The sequence below is a fragment of the Carettochelys insculpta genome, chromosome 30, assembly GCF_033958435.1.
Source record: "Carettochelys insculpta isolate YL-2023 chromosome 30, ASM3395843v1, whole genome shotgun sequence".
In the NCBI taxonomy this organism is placed as follows: Eukaryota; Metazoa; Chordata; order Testudines; family Carettochelyidae; genus Carettochelys; species Carettochelys insculpta.
Window position 1 is genome coordinate 56,059 of NC_134166.1, and position 18,115 is coordinate 74,173.

An 18,115-nucleotide genomic window follows, 5' to 3' on the forward strand; every position below is an offset into this window, starting at 1 on the left:
TACCTTTTTATTGTTACAGGTAGTTGCTAAGAATATCATAATAGGACATTAGAAGTAGCTTGCTTTTTTCCATTTGAGAACACTTTGGGGTTTTTTTTGCTCCTTTGTAGTGACAATGTGACGCACATAGCACCTTTTAAAAATAGTATCAGTGTTCTATTTGTTTTTTTTAAAACCAGCCATACCATTTAGTCCTGTTCATTTCTAGCATTAAGCAACCTAGGGGGGAAAAAAAAAGGAAATCTTCTACTTAAACTTGGTCTACAATTAAAAATATTTTGTTCTGTTTAGGTTCTTGTGTTACGCTCATCACTGAAATCTGAGCCCCTTTCAGAAGCGCATTAAGTGATGCGACAAACTTCTGTCATGTGATTTTTCTTCTCCATTGTCCTCTGTACAGGGTTGCAGAGGTGAAGCGTAATAGTCTGTAACTTCACAAATAACAACCAGTCCTATGGCACTTTAGAGACTAACAAATTTACTAGGTCAAACTTCCCTGGGTAAAACCCACTTCATCAGATGGGATTTATACAAGGGGCAGAATTGTGCATGCAATGTACAGTTCTTTGGTTTTTCAAGGTTTCTCTTGTTTAAATGTATTTATAGATTTGTATTTGCTATGCTTATTTCAACATATCACCAACTTTTAAAACTAATTGCCATAAATTATTTTTAATAAACCCCAATCCTGCAAACAAAACAAGTGGGGTTTTGCCTTGAGAGGCTTCTGTTCAAACACGGTAAACTCTTTCATATCCAGGAGCCCTGGGTCCAGGAGGTTGGCAAATACAGTAGGGTCTCAGAGTACATGAGGGTTCTGTTCCATGCACCCTCACATAACCCGGATTTCACGCAAGTTGGGGTCTGGCTTTTTCCCTGGCACAACACGTTCTGCAGCCAGGGAAGCATCAGAAAGGTAAGTCCTGGAGTTGGGGGGAGGCAGTTGAGGAGGGTTAAGCCTGGTGGTGAGTTGGGGGCATGGGAGGTGGGTGTGGGGGCGATAAGGCTGGGGTGGGTTAGGGCTGCAGGGGGGGCGAGGGGTGGAGTTAAGCTGAAGCTGTGTGCGGGGTGGTGAGCCAGAGCCCTTTTCAGGTGCTGAGCCAGGACATGGCAGGAGGTTGAACCAGAGCCAGAGCCAGGCGAGGGTGGTGAGATGGGGGGAGTGAACTGAGGGTGAGGGGGTTTGAATTGGAGCCATGCATGGGAGTTTACACTGGCATGGGAGGATGGAAACAGGGCCACATGCATGAGGTTTAAATTGGAGCCACACGTGGAGGGTGAACTGGAGCCACGTGTGAGGGGTGGTGAGCCAGAGGTGAGGGTGGCAGGTGAACTAGACCCACGCACGGACAGTGAGCCAGGCTGCAGCAGGGGGTTGAGCTGGCGGTGGGTTGAACTGGGGGTGGGGTGTTGAACGGGGGCTGCATGTGGGGGGGGTGGGATTTAAACTGGGGCAGGAGTATGGAAATGGGGCTGCATGTGAGGGGTTTGAATTATAGCTGCGCATGGGGGAGTTAAACCAGGGTGGGAGGCAAACTGGAGCCACGCACGAGGGGTAGTGAGCCAGGGGTGGGAGTGGCAGGGGAGCCAAAGCTGTGCGCGGGCGGTGAGCTGGCAGGGGGTGTTGAATCGGGACCAGGGTGGTTGAATCGGTGTCATGCCTGAGGGGTGGTGAGCTAGAGGCAGGGGTGGGGGGTGAGCAGGAGCTATGTGCGGGTGTTGAGCGGAGCGAGGGGGTGGGGGCTGAGCCTAGGCTGTGCAGGGCTGGTGGGGTTGAGCCAGAATGGGGGGGGAGCGAGTTAAGCGTAACCTGAAAGCGCTACAGGGTTTACAATAGGAATTGGGGTCAGGCACGTAAGAACAGGGTCTTGTACTCTGATTTTGCGTACTCTGACATCTTACTGTATTCAAATATTCTGGATAATAGAAAGGCATATTTAGCAATGAATAACACTAAAGAAAAAATTAGATATTAAAAAAAAAAAATTGCATGGAGAGTACTTTATTTACTGACGGGCTCATGTTCCTATACCTCCACTAATATATCTGCCATCATGTGCCAGCAATGCCCCTTTGCTATGTTGAAGATACTAGACCATCACTTCACCAAAGAATGAACGGACGCAAATCTGACATTGGGAATCTGCATCCTAAAACAAAGATTTTAACACCCGCTTACAAAGAGAGACTTCTGAATTGAATAGTAGCAGAGAGATAGACATGTCAGTCTGTATCTTCAAAAACAACAAGAAGTCCTGTGGCACCTTATAGACTAATATAAAACTATATATATATATATATATATATATATAGACTAATATAAAACTATATAGACCTATATAAAACTATGGTACGCCCACATCTTGAGTACTGCGTGCAGATGTGGTCTCCTCACCTCAAAAAAGATATATTGGCATTAGAAAAGGTTCAGAAAAGGGCGACTAAGATGATTAGGGGCTTGGAACGGGTCCCATATGGGGAGAGGCTAGAGAGACTGGGACTTTTCAGTTTGGAAAAGAGGCGATTGAGGGGCGATATGATAGAGGTATATAAATCATGAATGGTGTGGAGAGAGTGAATATAGAAAAATTATTTACCTTTTCCCATAATACAAGAATTAGGGGACACCAAATGAAATTGATGGGTAGTAGGTTCAAAACTAATAAAAGGAAATTTTTCTTCACACAGCGCACAGTCAACCTGTGGAACTCCTTGCCCGAGGAGGCTGTGAAGGCCAGGACTCTATTAGGGTTTAAAAAAGAGCTTGATAAATTTTTGCAGGTTAGGTCCATAAATGGCTATTAGCCAGGGATAAAGTATGGTGCCCCTAGCCTTCAGAACAAGGGCAAGAGATGGATGGCAGGAGATAAATCACTTGATCATTGTCTTCTGTTCTCCTTCTCTGGGGCACCTGGCATTGGCCACCGTCGGCAGATGGGATGCTGGGCTGGATGGACCTTTGGTCTGACCCAGTATGGCCATTCTTATGTTCTTATGTTCTTAATAGATATTTTGGAGTGTAAGCTTTTGTGGGCAAAGACTGGTTTCGTCAAGGCATGACTCATGCACTGATGAAGTGGGTCTTTGCCCACGAAAGCTTATGCTCCAACCTATCTGTTAGTCGACAAGTTGCCCCAGGACTTCTAAATTGAAATTTATTCTCAAGTTTGATACTTTTGCAATGAGGTCTTAATAGAGATACCAATTACCTTACACATTACAAAGACAGCTTCCCTATGTTTGATATTCATAGTGGTCTCAGGCACGTCACTTAACAGACACTTGCAGTAAGTAATTTTCTTCCCCACCCTTTGCCCCTGCTCTTTCTGTCCCATGTAGCTGATTTGTCAGTTTTCATTCTCTGTTACATTTTCATTGAGCCAGTTTACTTTCATCAGAATTTCCAGATCTGAAGAAGTGGGCCTGTCCCACAAAAGCTCATCACCTAATAAATTATTTTGTCAGTCTTTAAAATGCTACAAGGCTGCTTTTTTGTTTTGTGAATGGTGGTACAGTAGACCCTCAATTTACACAAGGGTTATGTTCCCATGCACCCACCCATAACCTGAATTTCACATTGGGCTACTTTCCCCCCCCCCCCACGGAACGCACGTGTTGTAGTGGGGGGAGGAGCAGGAGCACCTGGAGCTTCTTTTGAAAGTAAAATCCTGGAGTTGGGGAGGGTGAAGCCTGGCAGTAGGCTGGGGCTGTGGGGTGGGGGGCTTAAGTCTGGGGTGGGTTAGGGCTGCAGGGGGGTGGGACTGGGGTTGAACCAGAGCTGTGCATGGAGGGTTTGAACCCGGGCCAAGGAGTGCTCGTGGCTGCTGTTTCCCTGGGGCTCCGGGGCCAGGAACGGCTGCTGCTTCTGTGGGGTTTGGGGCAGCTGGGAGGAGCCACCCCCCGGTGGGGTGTGAGCTGGAGCTGTGAGCAGGGCTGCAAGGGTGGGGGTTGAGCCAGGGGCCTGGGGGGAGTGGGATTTTGAGTTGGGTTTAACTCTGGCTAGCATGAGTTAGGCACATCCTGAAATTGTGAATTTTGAGGGTTTACTGTATTGTACGCTGTAAATTTATATCGGGGGTAGCTGTGTTACTCTGTATCTTCAAAAACTAAGTCCTGTGGCACCTTGTAGGCTAACAGATTTTTTGGAGTCTAAGTTATTGTGGGCATCTGACCAAGTGGATTTTTGCCCACAAACTTTACTTATGGTTAATGCCATATCTGAAGAAGCGGATCTGCCCAATGGAAGCTCATCACTTAATAAATTATTAGTCTTTAAAGTGCAACATGACTGCTTTCCTGTTTGGTTATTTCAGAGTTCCAGATGATAGAATGCCAGATCTGAAAGAGTTTACTGTAAATCCTTTTGGTTGTCAAGAGCCACAGGACTCCTTGTTTTTGCAGATAGACTGATACAGGCACCTCTCTGATACCAGTTCTGCACATACCTATGCACACATCCCTCGAGGTTTTTAAGTCCCGGCTGGACAAGGTCCTGATTGGGATGACTTAGATGGGGTTGATCCTGCTTGAAACGGGGCTGGACTAGATGACCTCCTGAGGTCCCTTCCAGGCCTGTGATTCTGGGAAGAGCTTAATAGTTCCTCTGTCTTTTGCAAATTGGTCATACCGACGTTGACTTGTTGCTGATGATAACGAGGGACCTAGAAACAACTGCCACATCGGGTTTCTGACTTTCATGGGGACTAGCTGAAATAAATATACACAGAGCTTGGCAGAGTAAAATGGTTGAAATTTTGAATTTTCAAAGGTATTTGTGGGAGGGGTGAAGTTGTGGCTCCGCCCATACGAGGCTAAAGGAGGAAGATACGTTGTTGTGGCTCAAACAGGTACTCCCCGAAACTCGTCTTCCCGTCCGCCTCCTGACACCACCCGGCCGCTTGCGCCCAGGCCTGCACCTCAGCTCCCCACTGGCGGAAGGGGCGGAGCAGCCCCTCGACGCCATTTTGGTTTTGTCGCGTTGGGAAGTGGTTGAAGTTGCCGGGCGGAAGGAAGGATGCCTGGAGGCGGAGCACGGTGGACCTGAGGTAGTGAGTGAGTGAGGGGTGGCGGCGGCGGCGGCTTGGGGGATATTTATAGACTAAGGCGCTGTCTGACGCTCTTTTCCCCACAGGGGGCAGGGCTGGCTTCCCCCAGCGCAGGCGATGGACGCCGGAGCCCGCCCGGGTGGTGGCGCCGTGGGGCAGTCCCGCGAGTACAAGCTGGTGATGCTGGGAGCTGGCGGCGTGGGCAAGAGCGGTGGGTACCTGGGGACGTCTAGGCCAGGCGCCGATGGGCGGCGGGGATACGGCGGGTACCGAGGCCGGCGCGGGGCCTGGAGCTGAGTCACTGCTACTGCGGGTCAATGGGACTTTTTGGGCCAGTTCGTGCCCAATGGTGCAGAGGCTTCTTGCGAAGCAAGGTCTGTCTGCCCCCCCCCCCCCCCCCCATCGCCTTTCGATGTTTGTCGAAGCCTCAGGGAAGGGCTGGTTTGAGATTTGTAAAGCTGTCTTTCGCCAGTTGTCCCTTTCTCTGTACACTCAGACATTGGAAGCATCCGGGGAAACCCCTCAGAGATGATTTTACTGTAGCCGTCTCTCTTACAGTGGCCAGCTCGTAAGGGTCATTAATACTGTGGAATCTAATATGTGCTCATAAGGTATTGTTTAATTTATAAAACTGCCCTAAGATGTAAGTTCTCACAATGAAAATTTGTTACTTTAACACTTTTTTTGTTTGGTTTGGTGGGGTAAGTGGGAAGACTATCCTTCACAATTTTTCATCATGATAAGCATTGTTCCCTGTAAGCTGGGTGCATGTGCCCCCCACTGGGGGGACTCCAGTCCTACCTGTCTAATTAGCAGAGTGATACCACAGCTGGGCTTGTGTTTCTGCTGATAGTGCACAATTACACATGCTTCTGTGCATGTACATTTTTTTCTGCACAGGTATAGAATAAATTAGAGGGAACATTGGTGATAAGCACATTACCTTATCCCTTTTGAGATTTACAGTTAATAAATAGTAACAGACAGGGAGCCGCGCTAGTCTATATACTATCAAAACAAAAAGCAGTCAAGTAGCACTTTAAAGACTAGCTAAATAATTTATTAGGTGAGCTTTCATGGGACAGACTGCTTTTTGTTTTGACAGTTAATAAAGTGTGCCTTTTTCCCTATGAAGTGCTTCAGTTTATCATATGCCAGTTGTATCATTTACATGTTTCTGTGTAATTAATAATTGTAAATACAGTATACTCTCTGTTACCCGGAAATGTTGGGGAATGGGGGATTCTGGTTGGTTATTTTTTCCAGTCAGCAGAGCGGTATACCTATTGGGCAGAAATTTTCACACATTACATGTAGTTGGCAATTTGAACAAACCACAGAACACTAAATTTTCACTTACTGTATACAGACAATCACTATACATGGATTGCACCAGAAAACTATTGCAAGCAGTGTGCATTTGCATTACGTCCTGAGCAGAATGGTGTTCAATACATTTCAAAAACTATCTCTAGACACTGTGTATTCAACAACAGCGTAAGGAATTTTAGTTTCCTGAATGTGGTGCTCTTTCTCAGAGTCGTCTTCTACCAGAGCATGTTCCTTTGGATGGAGGAAGCCATCAGTAATTTTACCGTCATTCAGTGTTTGGGTATCTTCAAAGTTGTGAGAAGATTCCTTTGATCGCCCTACTCTGACCTCTATGTGACATATACATGACATTCTGTCTTGCTAGTTAAACATGGCATTTATCACCCCAGAAGATAACCTTTATACGCTAAACACTATAACCAGAAATGTATTCCAGATAATTTTTGTAATTTTTTTCTGGTTATTAAAGAAAAAATGCATACTGCCATTCATGAAATTTTCCAGTTAACCAAGAATTCCATCTAGTAAAGATCTGGATGACAAAGAGTATACTGTGTGTCTCCACCATACCTTTGGGATCCATCAGGATGGAGGCCTGGAAATCACCTGTGTAACTCTGTTATCCAATATTAATTCTCAGCTATGACTATGCAGTTCATCAGCCACCGATTCCCAGAGGACCATGATCCTACCATTGGTAAGAAAAAACTCACCAACATCTGTCTCTGCTTTCTAAGTTAAAAAGTATTTTTTGTGGAATAATTTCCCTTGAATCTTATACTCTTAAAGAAAACCAGAAACTCATTTATATTATGTCAGTAATAGCTAGGAACATTGTCATAAGTCTAAAGGGAGGATTAGGAGCTGCTATGAATGCCTCAGGAGTGGTGGATGCTTGTAACTCTGGTATGGTTGTCCTTTAAGTCAATGTTCAGCTGTGAATTTTTCAAACAGCTTTGAAATGACTTACAAAAGAGAAGTGCTGTTTTTTCTTTTTTTAGTCGTTTAACCAATATTGTACATTTTTGGTCTTTGCTGCCATCTGTTTCAGTATTTCTGATTCAAAATAAGTTGTGTGATTGGTGTTTGTAACTCTGGGGTTTGATTGTAAGGGTACATATACGCTACAGGGAAGATCGACCCTGCTACAGTCAGTTTTTTTGAGTTTGATTTTGCAAACCTAGGGGTGGACACACTAAATTTAATTTACTGGGCATTCCCATCAACCACGGTTTCCTTCCCCCTGTTAGGTGTAAGGGAAGTGGACATGGGCACAGGATCCCATTAACCTTCCTTAGTGGAGACAGCATGGAAGCCTAAATTAAGGTATGTCAACTTTAGCTACATAATTAACATAGCTGAAACTGTGTACCTTAATTTGACCTTCCACCAGCCCAAAAGTGGCTGACTCCCAATAACATTGATGAAAGGTGCCTAAAAACATTTTAAAATGGGATCTTAAATCTGTGTACTGAAATATTAACTTTCTCATATCTTTTCCTGTCTGAGCAGACAGAGTAATTTTATTAGAATCAACTTACATTCCAGCTAGGGTAGAGGTTAGAACACTGTACTGGAACTCAGGAGATCTAGGCCTAGTTTACCTTAGGATGTTAGATCGAACTTAGCTAACTTAGGTCAATTTTCTAAGCAATCAGTTGATACTACAGCATCCATTCTGCTGATTTTAAGGGCTCTTAAGGTCAATTTGGGTACTCCTGCTTCTCACAAGGAGTAATGCGAAAATCGACTTTGCATGATTAAGTTTAGGGCAGTGCAGATGGAGTATTTTGAAATTCAACATTCTTGGTCTCCTGGAGGTATCCCACAGTGCCCCAGTATGACCACTCTGGCTAGCACTTTCAGCTCCACTGCTCTCCAGGAGTGCAGGAAACAGCAGGGAAAAGTTTGAATTTCATTTCCTGTTTGGTCAGCATGGTGAGTGGAGCAGGCAGCACACTTCAGCAGCATATCTGGGCATAAATTCCCAGGGTCACAGACAAGCTCCATTATGGAGCATGCAGGATCTTACTCCTGTGGGGTAATATGAAGCTGTGCTGGCAGAACTATGAAGCAGCAAAAGAAACTTAACATCGATGCCAAGATCTCACAGGCTGTGGTGGAAGAATGAATGGACACAAAGCAGACATAAACCTGTCAGCATTTCAATGGAGTGGGCCATACAGTTAAAGACCTGAGAGTATGCATCTTGCAGCAGAGACTTTAACAGCAGATGTCCTATGTATCTGATTTGTCAGTTTTTATTTCAGGTTTACTTGGATCTCTGCATTATAAAACCATCATGCCCTTTCCGGTACAGCACTATCTCCAGATCTGAAAAAGTGGGTCTGCCCCACGCAAGCTTGTCACCTGATAAATTATTTTGTTAGTCTTTAAAGTGCCACGACTGCTTGCTTGTTTTCTTAGAATACATACTAACACAGCTACCTCTTTGTTACTAAATGATTTTACAGAAAATTTCAGGCAGGATTACATTTTAGAAAGGATTTCATATTAACTAAAGAAATAACAAAAGAACCGTACTCAACTTAGTTTGCAATGCAGACAAGAAGCAAGAATTAATTTGTCACGTTGACAAAAAGCAAAACCTTATAGCAAACATTGTACTTATTACTATCATTATTACTACTTATTACCCACACTAAAATACTACATTTTGGCTACAATTAAAATACTACATTTTGGCTACAATAAAAATACCTGTTCTGTTGTGATAGTTAGTATCTATACTATAGCAGCATAATTGTGCTGTTGTGCTTGTTGTATAGATGTACACTTAATAATTTATCCTGTTTAGGAAATTAGCAGCGCTGTTGCTGTTTGCCATTAGGATTTATTTATTTATTTATTTAATGTCTTCCTGTTCACCTCATTTGGGAAATGCTCACTAGTCGGAAAGAAATGTTGTAGTTTATTCTTATGTCTTTATTAAGATGCACAAAATTGAATTCTTACGTTAATTGATTTTATAGTGTCTTCTCTTGCTTAAAAATAACATTTAGTAGAAAATTTTGATTAAAAACAATTGCTGCATAGATAAATTTCCAAATCCCTGTCTCATCAGGGTAATTACATTTCAATTTGTCTTAATTGTTTGATACAGGACAAAAGTTTTTACAGTGATTTAAAGAAAAAGTATTAAATGCTCAGGAGTAGTATTTCCTTGTGTATATGAGATAGGTACTAATAGTTTTACTGAACTTCTCTTCTCCATACCTGTTGTCTTCTGAATCCACAGAAGATGCTTATAAAATACAAATACGGATTGATGATGAACCTGCAAATTTGGACATCTTGGACACAGCAGGCCAGGTACATGACCAATACAGATATGAATAGCATGGAACTAATGGCCAGGCATATTCAGAGGTGGTTCTTTGAGTGCTTGCTCCTGTCTATTCAAGTTACATTAACCCCCTAATTTAGCAGATCTTGATTCAATGGACTTCAGAAACAATGGACATCTGCCAGATGCTGTGCTGCAGCCACCACCTGTCCCCACCCCCCTGCACCTGCAGTCACAGCGGTGGCTCCTGCAGCTGTGACAGTGGTCCAGGCCATGGTGAGACTCCTGCTGCAGCAGCAACTCCAGCTGCAGTGGAGGCTTGAACATGGCAACTCCTCCAGTGGTCACGGCGATTCTGGTGAGTCGCCCAACCTGACACCCCCTCATTTTCTTACATACCGCCCGGGAGGCTGTTCCTGTTGAGGCTTGAGTTCCTGTTGCTGCGCCACAGTTCCCTAGCATTTCCATTGTTTTAGTTCAGCAATGCCATTCATGCCAGGGTATTACTTCCCCATCACTGCTCCCAACCACTCACCCAGCTCCTGCTCACGCTCTTGAGTTTCACCACGGGCTGTACATGTCTTCAGCTTCTAAGTTACATGTCAATATGTACATACATAATCGCATTTGCCTAGCTCCATCTTCACACCTTCCAGACGTGGTTGGCCTCAGCGAACTGTCCTGGCTGGGCTGGCTTAGACATGGTTACCCTGATGCCCTGCCATGTCTCCAATGCCCTCCACTGGTGACTGTGTCCGTAAAATGTTCTCCTGGGCATTCCCTTTCATGCCTCTCATTGCACTGTCTCTGGTCATGGTCACATCCACTTTGGGCTGGGATTCCCATCTGGGATTTCTCACCACTCAGGCAATATGGACAGTGGAGTTACTGTTTTTCCACATCTGTATGTGCAAGCTCTGGGCTGTTCACCTCACTTGTCTGGCATTTTGACCTCATCTCTGTGGCTGCTATGTGGTGGTCCTGACAGACAATACCATGTCCATGTATTACATCAACCAGCAGGAGGAGGTGCAGTCTTCCCACCCCTGTTCAGCAGCCCTGCGCCTGTGGGAGCTCTGCATAGCCCATTCAGGACACCTCAAGGTGAACTGTCTCCCAGAGGTCCAGAACCAGTTGTCAGCCCGTCTCAGTCATCGGTTCCATGCCCACAAGTGGCAGATCCACACGGACATCCCCTACTCAATCTTCCAAAGGTGGGTCTTTCCGTGACTGGACTTCACCTATCAGAGTAACCACAAGTGTCCCGCATTCTGCTTTCTCCAAGGCCTCAGGCAGGGCTCCACAGGAAACGCTTTCCTCATACCATGGATGCTGGGACTGTTCTACACCTTTCCTTCATCACACAGAACCACAGCCACCTTTGCCACTTCACCTCATGATGTAGTGGCTTCATGGTTGAATCTGGCCAAGCAGGCTTGCTTGGGGCCAGTACAGCAAGTTCTTAGTCACAAACCATCCACATGGCAATGCTACCTGGCCAAATGGATGCATTTCTCTTGCTGGTGCAGTCAGTGCAACTTCATACCTGTCTCCGCCTCTGGGACACGTGCTAGACTATCTCATTTTCCTGAAGCATCAAGGCCTTGCTGCTTCCTCCCAAAAGCTTACACTGATGGCCATCTCAGCATTCCATCTCTAGGAGGGCACACAATCAATTATTGCATACTCTATGGTGAGGCACTTCCTCAAGGCCACGGACCATCTTCAGTTGCCAGTTCGTTGGCTGGTACCAGCCTGGGACCTTAACCTGCTACTACAGGTACTTGTGGGCACCCACCCTCCCCCTTTGAACCTTTGGCCACTTGTTCCCTCCTCTACCTCTCCTGGAAAGTGGTCTTCCTGGTGGCCATTACCTCTGCTAGAAGGGTGTTTTGAACTCTGGACCCTCCTGTCAGAGCCTCCATACACAGTGTTCTATAAGGTCAAGATCCACCTGTGCCCTCACCAGCTTCTCCTGATGAAAGTGATCTCCAGGTTCTATACTAGCCAGGACGTTTTTCATCCTATTTTCTATCATAAATCTTATAGCTCCGAGGGGGAGCTGCAGCTGCGCACTTGAGGTGAGACGGGCACTTGCATTCTGTACCAACCAGACCAAGTCCTTCAGTAAGACTTCACTGCTCTTTGTGGCCATCGCTGAGTGCATGAAGAGACTCCTGGTTTTGTTGCAGCACATCTCTTCCTCGATCTTGTCCTATATACAGGTGTGTTGTGACCTCAGTAAAGTTTCCCTGCTGCTTGTCATGACACATACTACTCACGACTGGCCTCTTCAGCCACCATACATGGGCCTCTGTACATACCTTTATGTCTCACTATGCTGTTGTGCAGGAATGTAGATGAGACACAGCCTTCAGCGCTGCTGTCCTTGAGTCAGCCATGCATTAACTTCAGCCCTTCCTCCTGGGTTTAACTTGGGAATTGCCTAACTTGAATAGATATGAGCAAGTACTTGAAGAAGGAAAAAATAGTTACTCGACGTTGTAACTGTTGTTCTTTGTGTGTTCTCATATCTGAAACCCACCCTTCTGCTCCACTGTCAGAGTGGACAGCAAGAAGGAACTGAGGGGGTGGTGGGTCATATATAGGCTTCATATAATCACCAGTGGGATCCCCAGCTGACCCCACTGGTAGCTGCTAAGGAAAAAACTTTCCAAGAGCCAGGCATGCATGTGCACAGCCCTAACTTGAATAGGTATGAGCAACACGTTTCAAAGAGCAGGTAGAAAGGTGAGAAATTTGTTTTTTCTTCAAAATTGTATTGTCTGTGCTTGCTTCTAGTTTTGTCTTTTGGATGAGCCTTTTCCCCAAACATACTGCATGTTTTGTGGCTACCAAACGCATACATTTTGTTTTGTATCCTGCTTTAGTCTTTTTCCGCATTTTCCAATTGTTCCTTTTTTATGCGTAATATATACCAATTAAGAGGGGCCAGCATTGTTACCCATTCCCTAACGCAATAGATACATGGCTTTTATTCACTTCGTATATTGGCCCCAATTTTCTGCAATGTTTTGTCTGTGTAAAAGGGCGGAAAGGAAACAAACTGTTCATAACATTGTTTTAACTATCTGACTGCTACATGTTGCACTTTTAGTTGTGTATTTCTGGTGTTAAATATTTTGCACAGAGAGCTTCCATTAAAATCTCTAGTGTTTCCGGAGGACCATGTGTGGCATAAGCAAGCCAACGTGGTGTGTAGCTGCTGTTAGAATAGATAGAGGTCTGCCAATGATGAGATGACCAATAACTGTTGAGCTTGAATAGAAATTGAAATACATAGCTTCCGTCTCCACCCCCACCAAATAATGAGGAGCCGGTACTCAGCTAGCTCCCCCTCCACTGGGACTGCTGGTGGGGCTCTGTGCCCCCGCTGGCTCGCAGCTGTGGGGCTGGCACAGTCTCTCCCCCTTCCCCCCCACCTGGCTGGGGCTGCTAAGTACCGGCACAAAAAAGCACTTACTTTCTAGGCAGAATTTACGGCTATGCGTGACCAGTACATGAGGGCAGGTGAGGGGTTTATCATCTGCTACTCAATCACGGATCGTCGAAGTTTTCACGAAGTACGTGAGTTCAAACAGCTCATCTACCGTGTTCGACGCACTGATGACACTCCTGTGGTTCTTGTGGGGAACAAATCTGATCTGACATTGCTACGACAGGTAAGCTACCTAAAGGAGGTCAGAAGGTGCATATCTTGAAACAGCAGTTCTTAAATTGTGTGTTGCAAATCTGTTTTGATGGGTTCACCAGGGCTGGCATTACTCTTGAAATCTGGGGCTGAGGCCAAAACTCAAGCCCTGCTTGCTGGGCTGAGTGGTGGGGCTCAGGCTTTAGCTACAGCCTTGGTGGTAGAGCTCAGATTACAAGTTCTCAGCACAGTGAGGCTTAGGCAGGCTCAGGCTTCTGTCCCCCTTCCTGGGATGGTGTAGTAATTTTTTTATTGTCTGAAGGGGTTTGTGGTAAAGTGTGGTTCGGGAACGCTGTTACAACAACATTCTGGTTTATAGTAAGTGTATTTGTTTGTTCCTTTTCTTGAATTACTTTTTTACTCTTGGTTTAATCTTTAAAATATTTCTATTAGTAATTTTGAAAGAGGGATGTGATGTCATGGGGGTACATTTTAATCACAGAATGTAGGATGTCAAAAATGTGCATAGTTTTATTACAGAATAATAATATCAAAAGTAAAGTTAATAGACATAGTATCCATAAAGCTAGTACACACAGACCTCAAACTCATTTGTTTTCAGCTTTCAAAATTTGGATTTCACCACTAGAATTTGTAAAGCTCAATTCTAGTTCAATTTTCCATGTCTCTTATCCTGAAATGAGGCTGTGTCTGCACATAGGATTTTAAACAGCACCTGAACAAACTTAGCAAATAATCATAGAATAGGCTGGGTTTTGACTATAAGTATCTTCAGAACTGAGCTATAACACACACATGGACAGAAAATAAAATGAAATTTAACCTGGAGAAAAGTTATCTGATCATCTGAAGAGGAATACTCCATACTACATATTCACTGAGAGGAGAAATAATATGGCAAATAGTAACCTTAAAATAGATCTGTGTTGGTAGTAACACAGGAAATTAAATGAGTTTCACAAGTGATATGGAAGCCAAGCCTTGGACGTTGTTGAATATGTATACACTGAGATGTCATATAACAGGACAGGGAATCAATAATCCCTTCTTATGGCTCCAGTGAGCCCATGTTCTGAAATGATGTGTTCAGTTCTGGGAGGAAGGATGGACCAAATCATTGATATTGAGAGAAAACCACCAGAGAAGGTAGACAAAGACATGTGAGGAAATCTGACTTGCCTATTGACAGGTTAGGGAGGTTGCATGTTGCCCTTCAGATAGTTGTAATTTAACACCAACAAGGGAGATTAATTATTTGATAAGAATATAATGTTTGTAAAATCATCCTGACTACAATGTTTTAGTCAGTGGAACAGTCATCATCATCCTTCTCCTCCTCCCCGCCCCCTTCCCCACCCTATCCCACCCCCAGAATGTGGTTTAAGTGCCATAAAGCCTTCCATACAGAATGCTCCTACACTGTTAGGGGAGTGGATTAATTATGATTTAATATGTGTCTGAGTCATTTGTTTTATTAATTCTTCTTGTCTTGAAAGATGAATAATTTGTTTGCATTTCACTATTAAAACCTTTTCTATTTATTGCTTATGTAATACCAAAATTGTAAGCAATATTTTCAAATGTAAATTATGACCCAGTCCTTACCTAAAGGAGCTTGGTTTCTTATGGATGTAGGAGGTAGTAAAATGTTTTAAACGATCAGGTGAATGACTAAGTGTAAACAGATCTTCTGAGAAAACTGGATTTTAGGGAGAGATTTCAGAGAGACGTATGAAAGGTGAAAGAGCAGGTAGTATGAAAGAGTGTGTGTGGTTGATTGAGAGGAACAGGAGGGAGCAGGAAAGCGGGAAGGAATGAACGCTTTTTGTTTTGTTCACAAATACGTATTTTGTTGAAGGTCTCCAAAGAAGAAGGCTCAGCTTTAGCACGAGAATTCAGCTGCCCTTTTTTTGAAACTTCAGCTGCATACCGCTATTATATTGATGACGTATTTCATGCTCTTGTGCGAGAAATCCGTAGGAAAGAGAAGGAAGCAGTCATGGCCCTGGGCAAAAAATCCAAACCCAAAAGCAGCATATGGCAGAGACTAAAGTCACCATTCCGAAAGAAGAAAGATTCAGTGACCTGAAAGGGGAGTGTACTTGTCAAACTCAATTGGAACAAGTAACGCAATCCAGTGACCTAGGTTTTTGAGAATCATGTGATCTTTTCTGACTATTTTAAAAGAAAAGCTAACTATTGAGAGTTTTGTGGAAGGCTGATTTACTTTTTTTGATTTTTTTTTTTTTTTTTTTTTAAGTAAACCCCCCCCCCCAGGACGTTTAGTTTGACACAGCTGTGGGTTTTACTTCTGTTTTCTGTCACCTTTTTGATTTGGATGTGACAAACATCACTGATGTAGTTGCAAATGCTTTTACGTATGTCCATGCACTTCTGAATGTTTGTCTTAAGGGATCACAGCATAATAGAAACTGAACCATGTATAGTGTCTTTAACTTTTAGATAGAGCCTGAGTTAGTTGTCTTTTTTTTCCCTGGAGGATTGCACAACAAAGTTTTGCTGCTTTGTGGAAAAGTAATTAACAATGTATGAGAAGGGTTGTCAGGTCAGCATTAAAATGTAACCTGTGCAAAGCATATGTAGCAGACCAATGGAACTGTGTACACTTGTCAGTGACAAGAGCTCATGCAGAAATTACTATTTGTTCTGATTACTCATTCATTGGAAAAATGCACAATGTTTTACTCCATGGGCCGGCTTCTCTAAAAGTAATTCTCAGAAACAAGTGTAATGCAACAGAATAGTTAAGATTTTAACAAGTCAGGAAAATTAAAATTGTTTCCTATGGCAACCATAACTTGAGAACATTGCATGAATGTGTAGCATTTTCTTATTCTGTATACTGTTTTCTAGTACTGCCATAGTATAGTATATGCAATGAGATAGTTTTTGACTTTCTTGACTTGTATGTTTAAAATCTTATCTGTAGTGTTTCATTTATATATGTGTTTGCATTAAATTTTACATCTTAAATTTTTTTTTTCCTGAAACCATTATTGTTAGATTGGAGTCTATTCATGTCAGATTTCTTATGCTTTGAGGCTCTTTACCCCACACTACACTGTGTTGGGGAGAGAGGTTGTAAAATGGAGATTGTAGGTCCTATTGCCAGCAGAAATACCTCTGAACATAATGAGACACTTCCATTTTTCGGATAGATAGGAAGATGTAGGGAAAGGAGATGATTACTTGGGCATAATGTCAGTCCTGAGAATGATATTCAAGTGACTATATGTAGATATTTGTGCCCTGTGTTCACTTTCCCACGTTAGGAAGCAACAGTTTTATGAAGCACGTTTTTCAAATGTTGTCAATTAAATGATCCTTATGGCAGACTAATATGTGTCAGTTATGAAGATTTTTAATCCAGAGTTTAACCAAGTATAAAAATAGTGTCAAAGGTGTGTGTGTGTGGTTTTTTAAATAACAAGTCATCTAGATGACTCAGAAATGCCAAGAGAAACTTTAGGCCACAGCAAATAAACACTAAAAACTGGAATATAAAACCAAAGTGCCCGCAAATATCCCAACTAAATTATTGACAAAAATAATCATAGAATAACATTGACCATGCTGTTTTGATTTCAGATATGTATGTCCATACTTAGTTTTATACATGTGATTGTACGTTGAAAGATGAGACTTGTGTATAAAGTATCTGATGAAAGCAACAAGTAGGGGAAATGGGTGAGCCCTCATGCTTTCTTTCCTTCACTAAACTGCTTAGCTTTTCCTGTTCTTTTGCAAACAGCATTATAGGAAATGGATTTTAAGTTCAATTTTCTGTGAAGGAAATCAAATACAAATATTGAATTTTTGGGGTATTTCATGTATTTAAAATGTGCACCTGGACTGCCAAGTTGTAGAAATCAGTTTCTGGTTTCTCCTTCCTTATAATGCTCCACTGCAAATCCACCTGTGCTGTGCTATGCTATGCTGCTGGAAAGCACACAATCCATTGCATGGGAACAGTATCTGAAAATAATCTAAAACATTTAGAATACATTTTGCTTGTTTGTTGTCATGAAAGAGTTTATTAGCAAGATTGTATAGTTTTATCATAGCTACTGATTTAGAGATTTTTAAGGTCCCAGTAGTTATTCAGTATTGGATTAAGTATTACTTATAACCTTGAGATAAAAATCCCTGATAAGTCACACAACAGAACACATCAAGGGAAAAATAGAGAAATATCACCAAAACAGGTCTAGTTCTGATTAAACAGAACTTTCTTGAAAAGTAAAACATGATTTTAATTCTCACTTCTCTTCAGGGAAAGAAATTGTATTTGAAATTCTACTCAGGTGCTAATGTGTTCAAAACTTGTAGACATTAAGGGGACAACCTGTGAACAGTGAAGAAAGCTAATGGAGCTAATTTCTACTCCTGCTTTCAGATAAATGGTGATACTTTTGTGCCTTAAATTAGCCTTTTAATAAATGTAATATTTAGTTATTCAGTTTGAGCCTGTTGCATGTGGGATTAATAAATCTGAACAGCAAGCGCATTTTTACACAATGTTATTCAAGAAGATTTTTTTATTTTATCACACACAAATTTGTACACAGAAATTTTCATTCGACAAAATATAGAGTTTTAATGTGAATGTTTGCATTTTATGTTTTAATTCTAGGTGCCTAAGAGTGTCAATAAATAAAATTGTGTCTGGAGACTCAGAAATAAACAGTTTGTTGTACGCATATAATTATGGTGGATTTAGTTAGCTGCAGTGGTGGC

At 42.9% G+C, this 18,115-nt stretch overlaps 1 protein-coding gene across 2 annotated transcripts; it reads left to right on the forward strand.

Annotated features, from left to right (window-relative positions):
- Positions 1–4,920: 4,920 nt before the first annotated feature.
- On the forward strand, positions 4,921–16,351 carry RIT1 (Ras like without CAAX 1). 2 transcript variants are annotated; one of them, XM_074981389.1, is made up of 6 exons: positions 4,921–5,045; positions 5,132–5,256; positions 7,018–7,074; positions 9,637–9,710; positions 13,176–13,367; positions 15,216–16,351. In XM_074981389.1, the coding sequence occupies exons 2-6, from the start codon at positions 5,163–5,165 to the stop codon at positions 15,444–15,446; spliced, it is 648 nt and encodes a 215-aa protein (XP_074837490.1). In that variant the 5' UTR covers positions 4,921–5,045; positions 5,132–5,162; the 3' UTR covers positions 15,447–16,351. The 2 variants fall into 2 exon arrangements, with proteins under 2 accessions (XP_074837490.1, XP_074837491.1); XM_074981390.1 differs by lacking the exon at positions 4,921–5,045 and having other exon boundaries at positions 5,156–5,256; positions 6,964–7,074.
- The last annotated feature ends 1,764 nt before the right edge of the window (positions 16,352–18,115 follow it).

What these genes read in the sequence shown, in the direction of transcription:
- RIT1 (XM_074981389.1), top strand. Translation starts at nt 5,163, where the DNA reads ATGGACGCCGGAGCCCGCCCGGGTGGTGGCGCCGTGGGGCAGTCCCGC. An exon ending in GGACCATGATCCTACCATTG is followed by an intron (nt 7,075 to 9,636) that starts GTAAGAAAAAAC and finishes CTGAATCCACAG; the next exon opens with AAGATGCTTATAAAATACAA. An exon ending in ATCTGACATTGCTACGACAG is followed by an intron (nt 13,368 to 15,215) that starts GTAAGCTACCTA and finishes ATTTTGTTGAAG; the next exon opens with GTCTCCAAAGAAGAAGGCTC.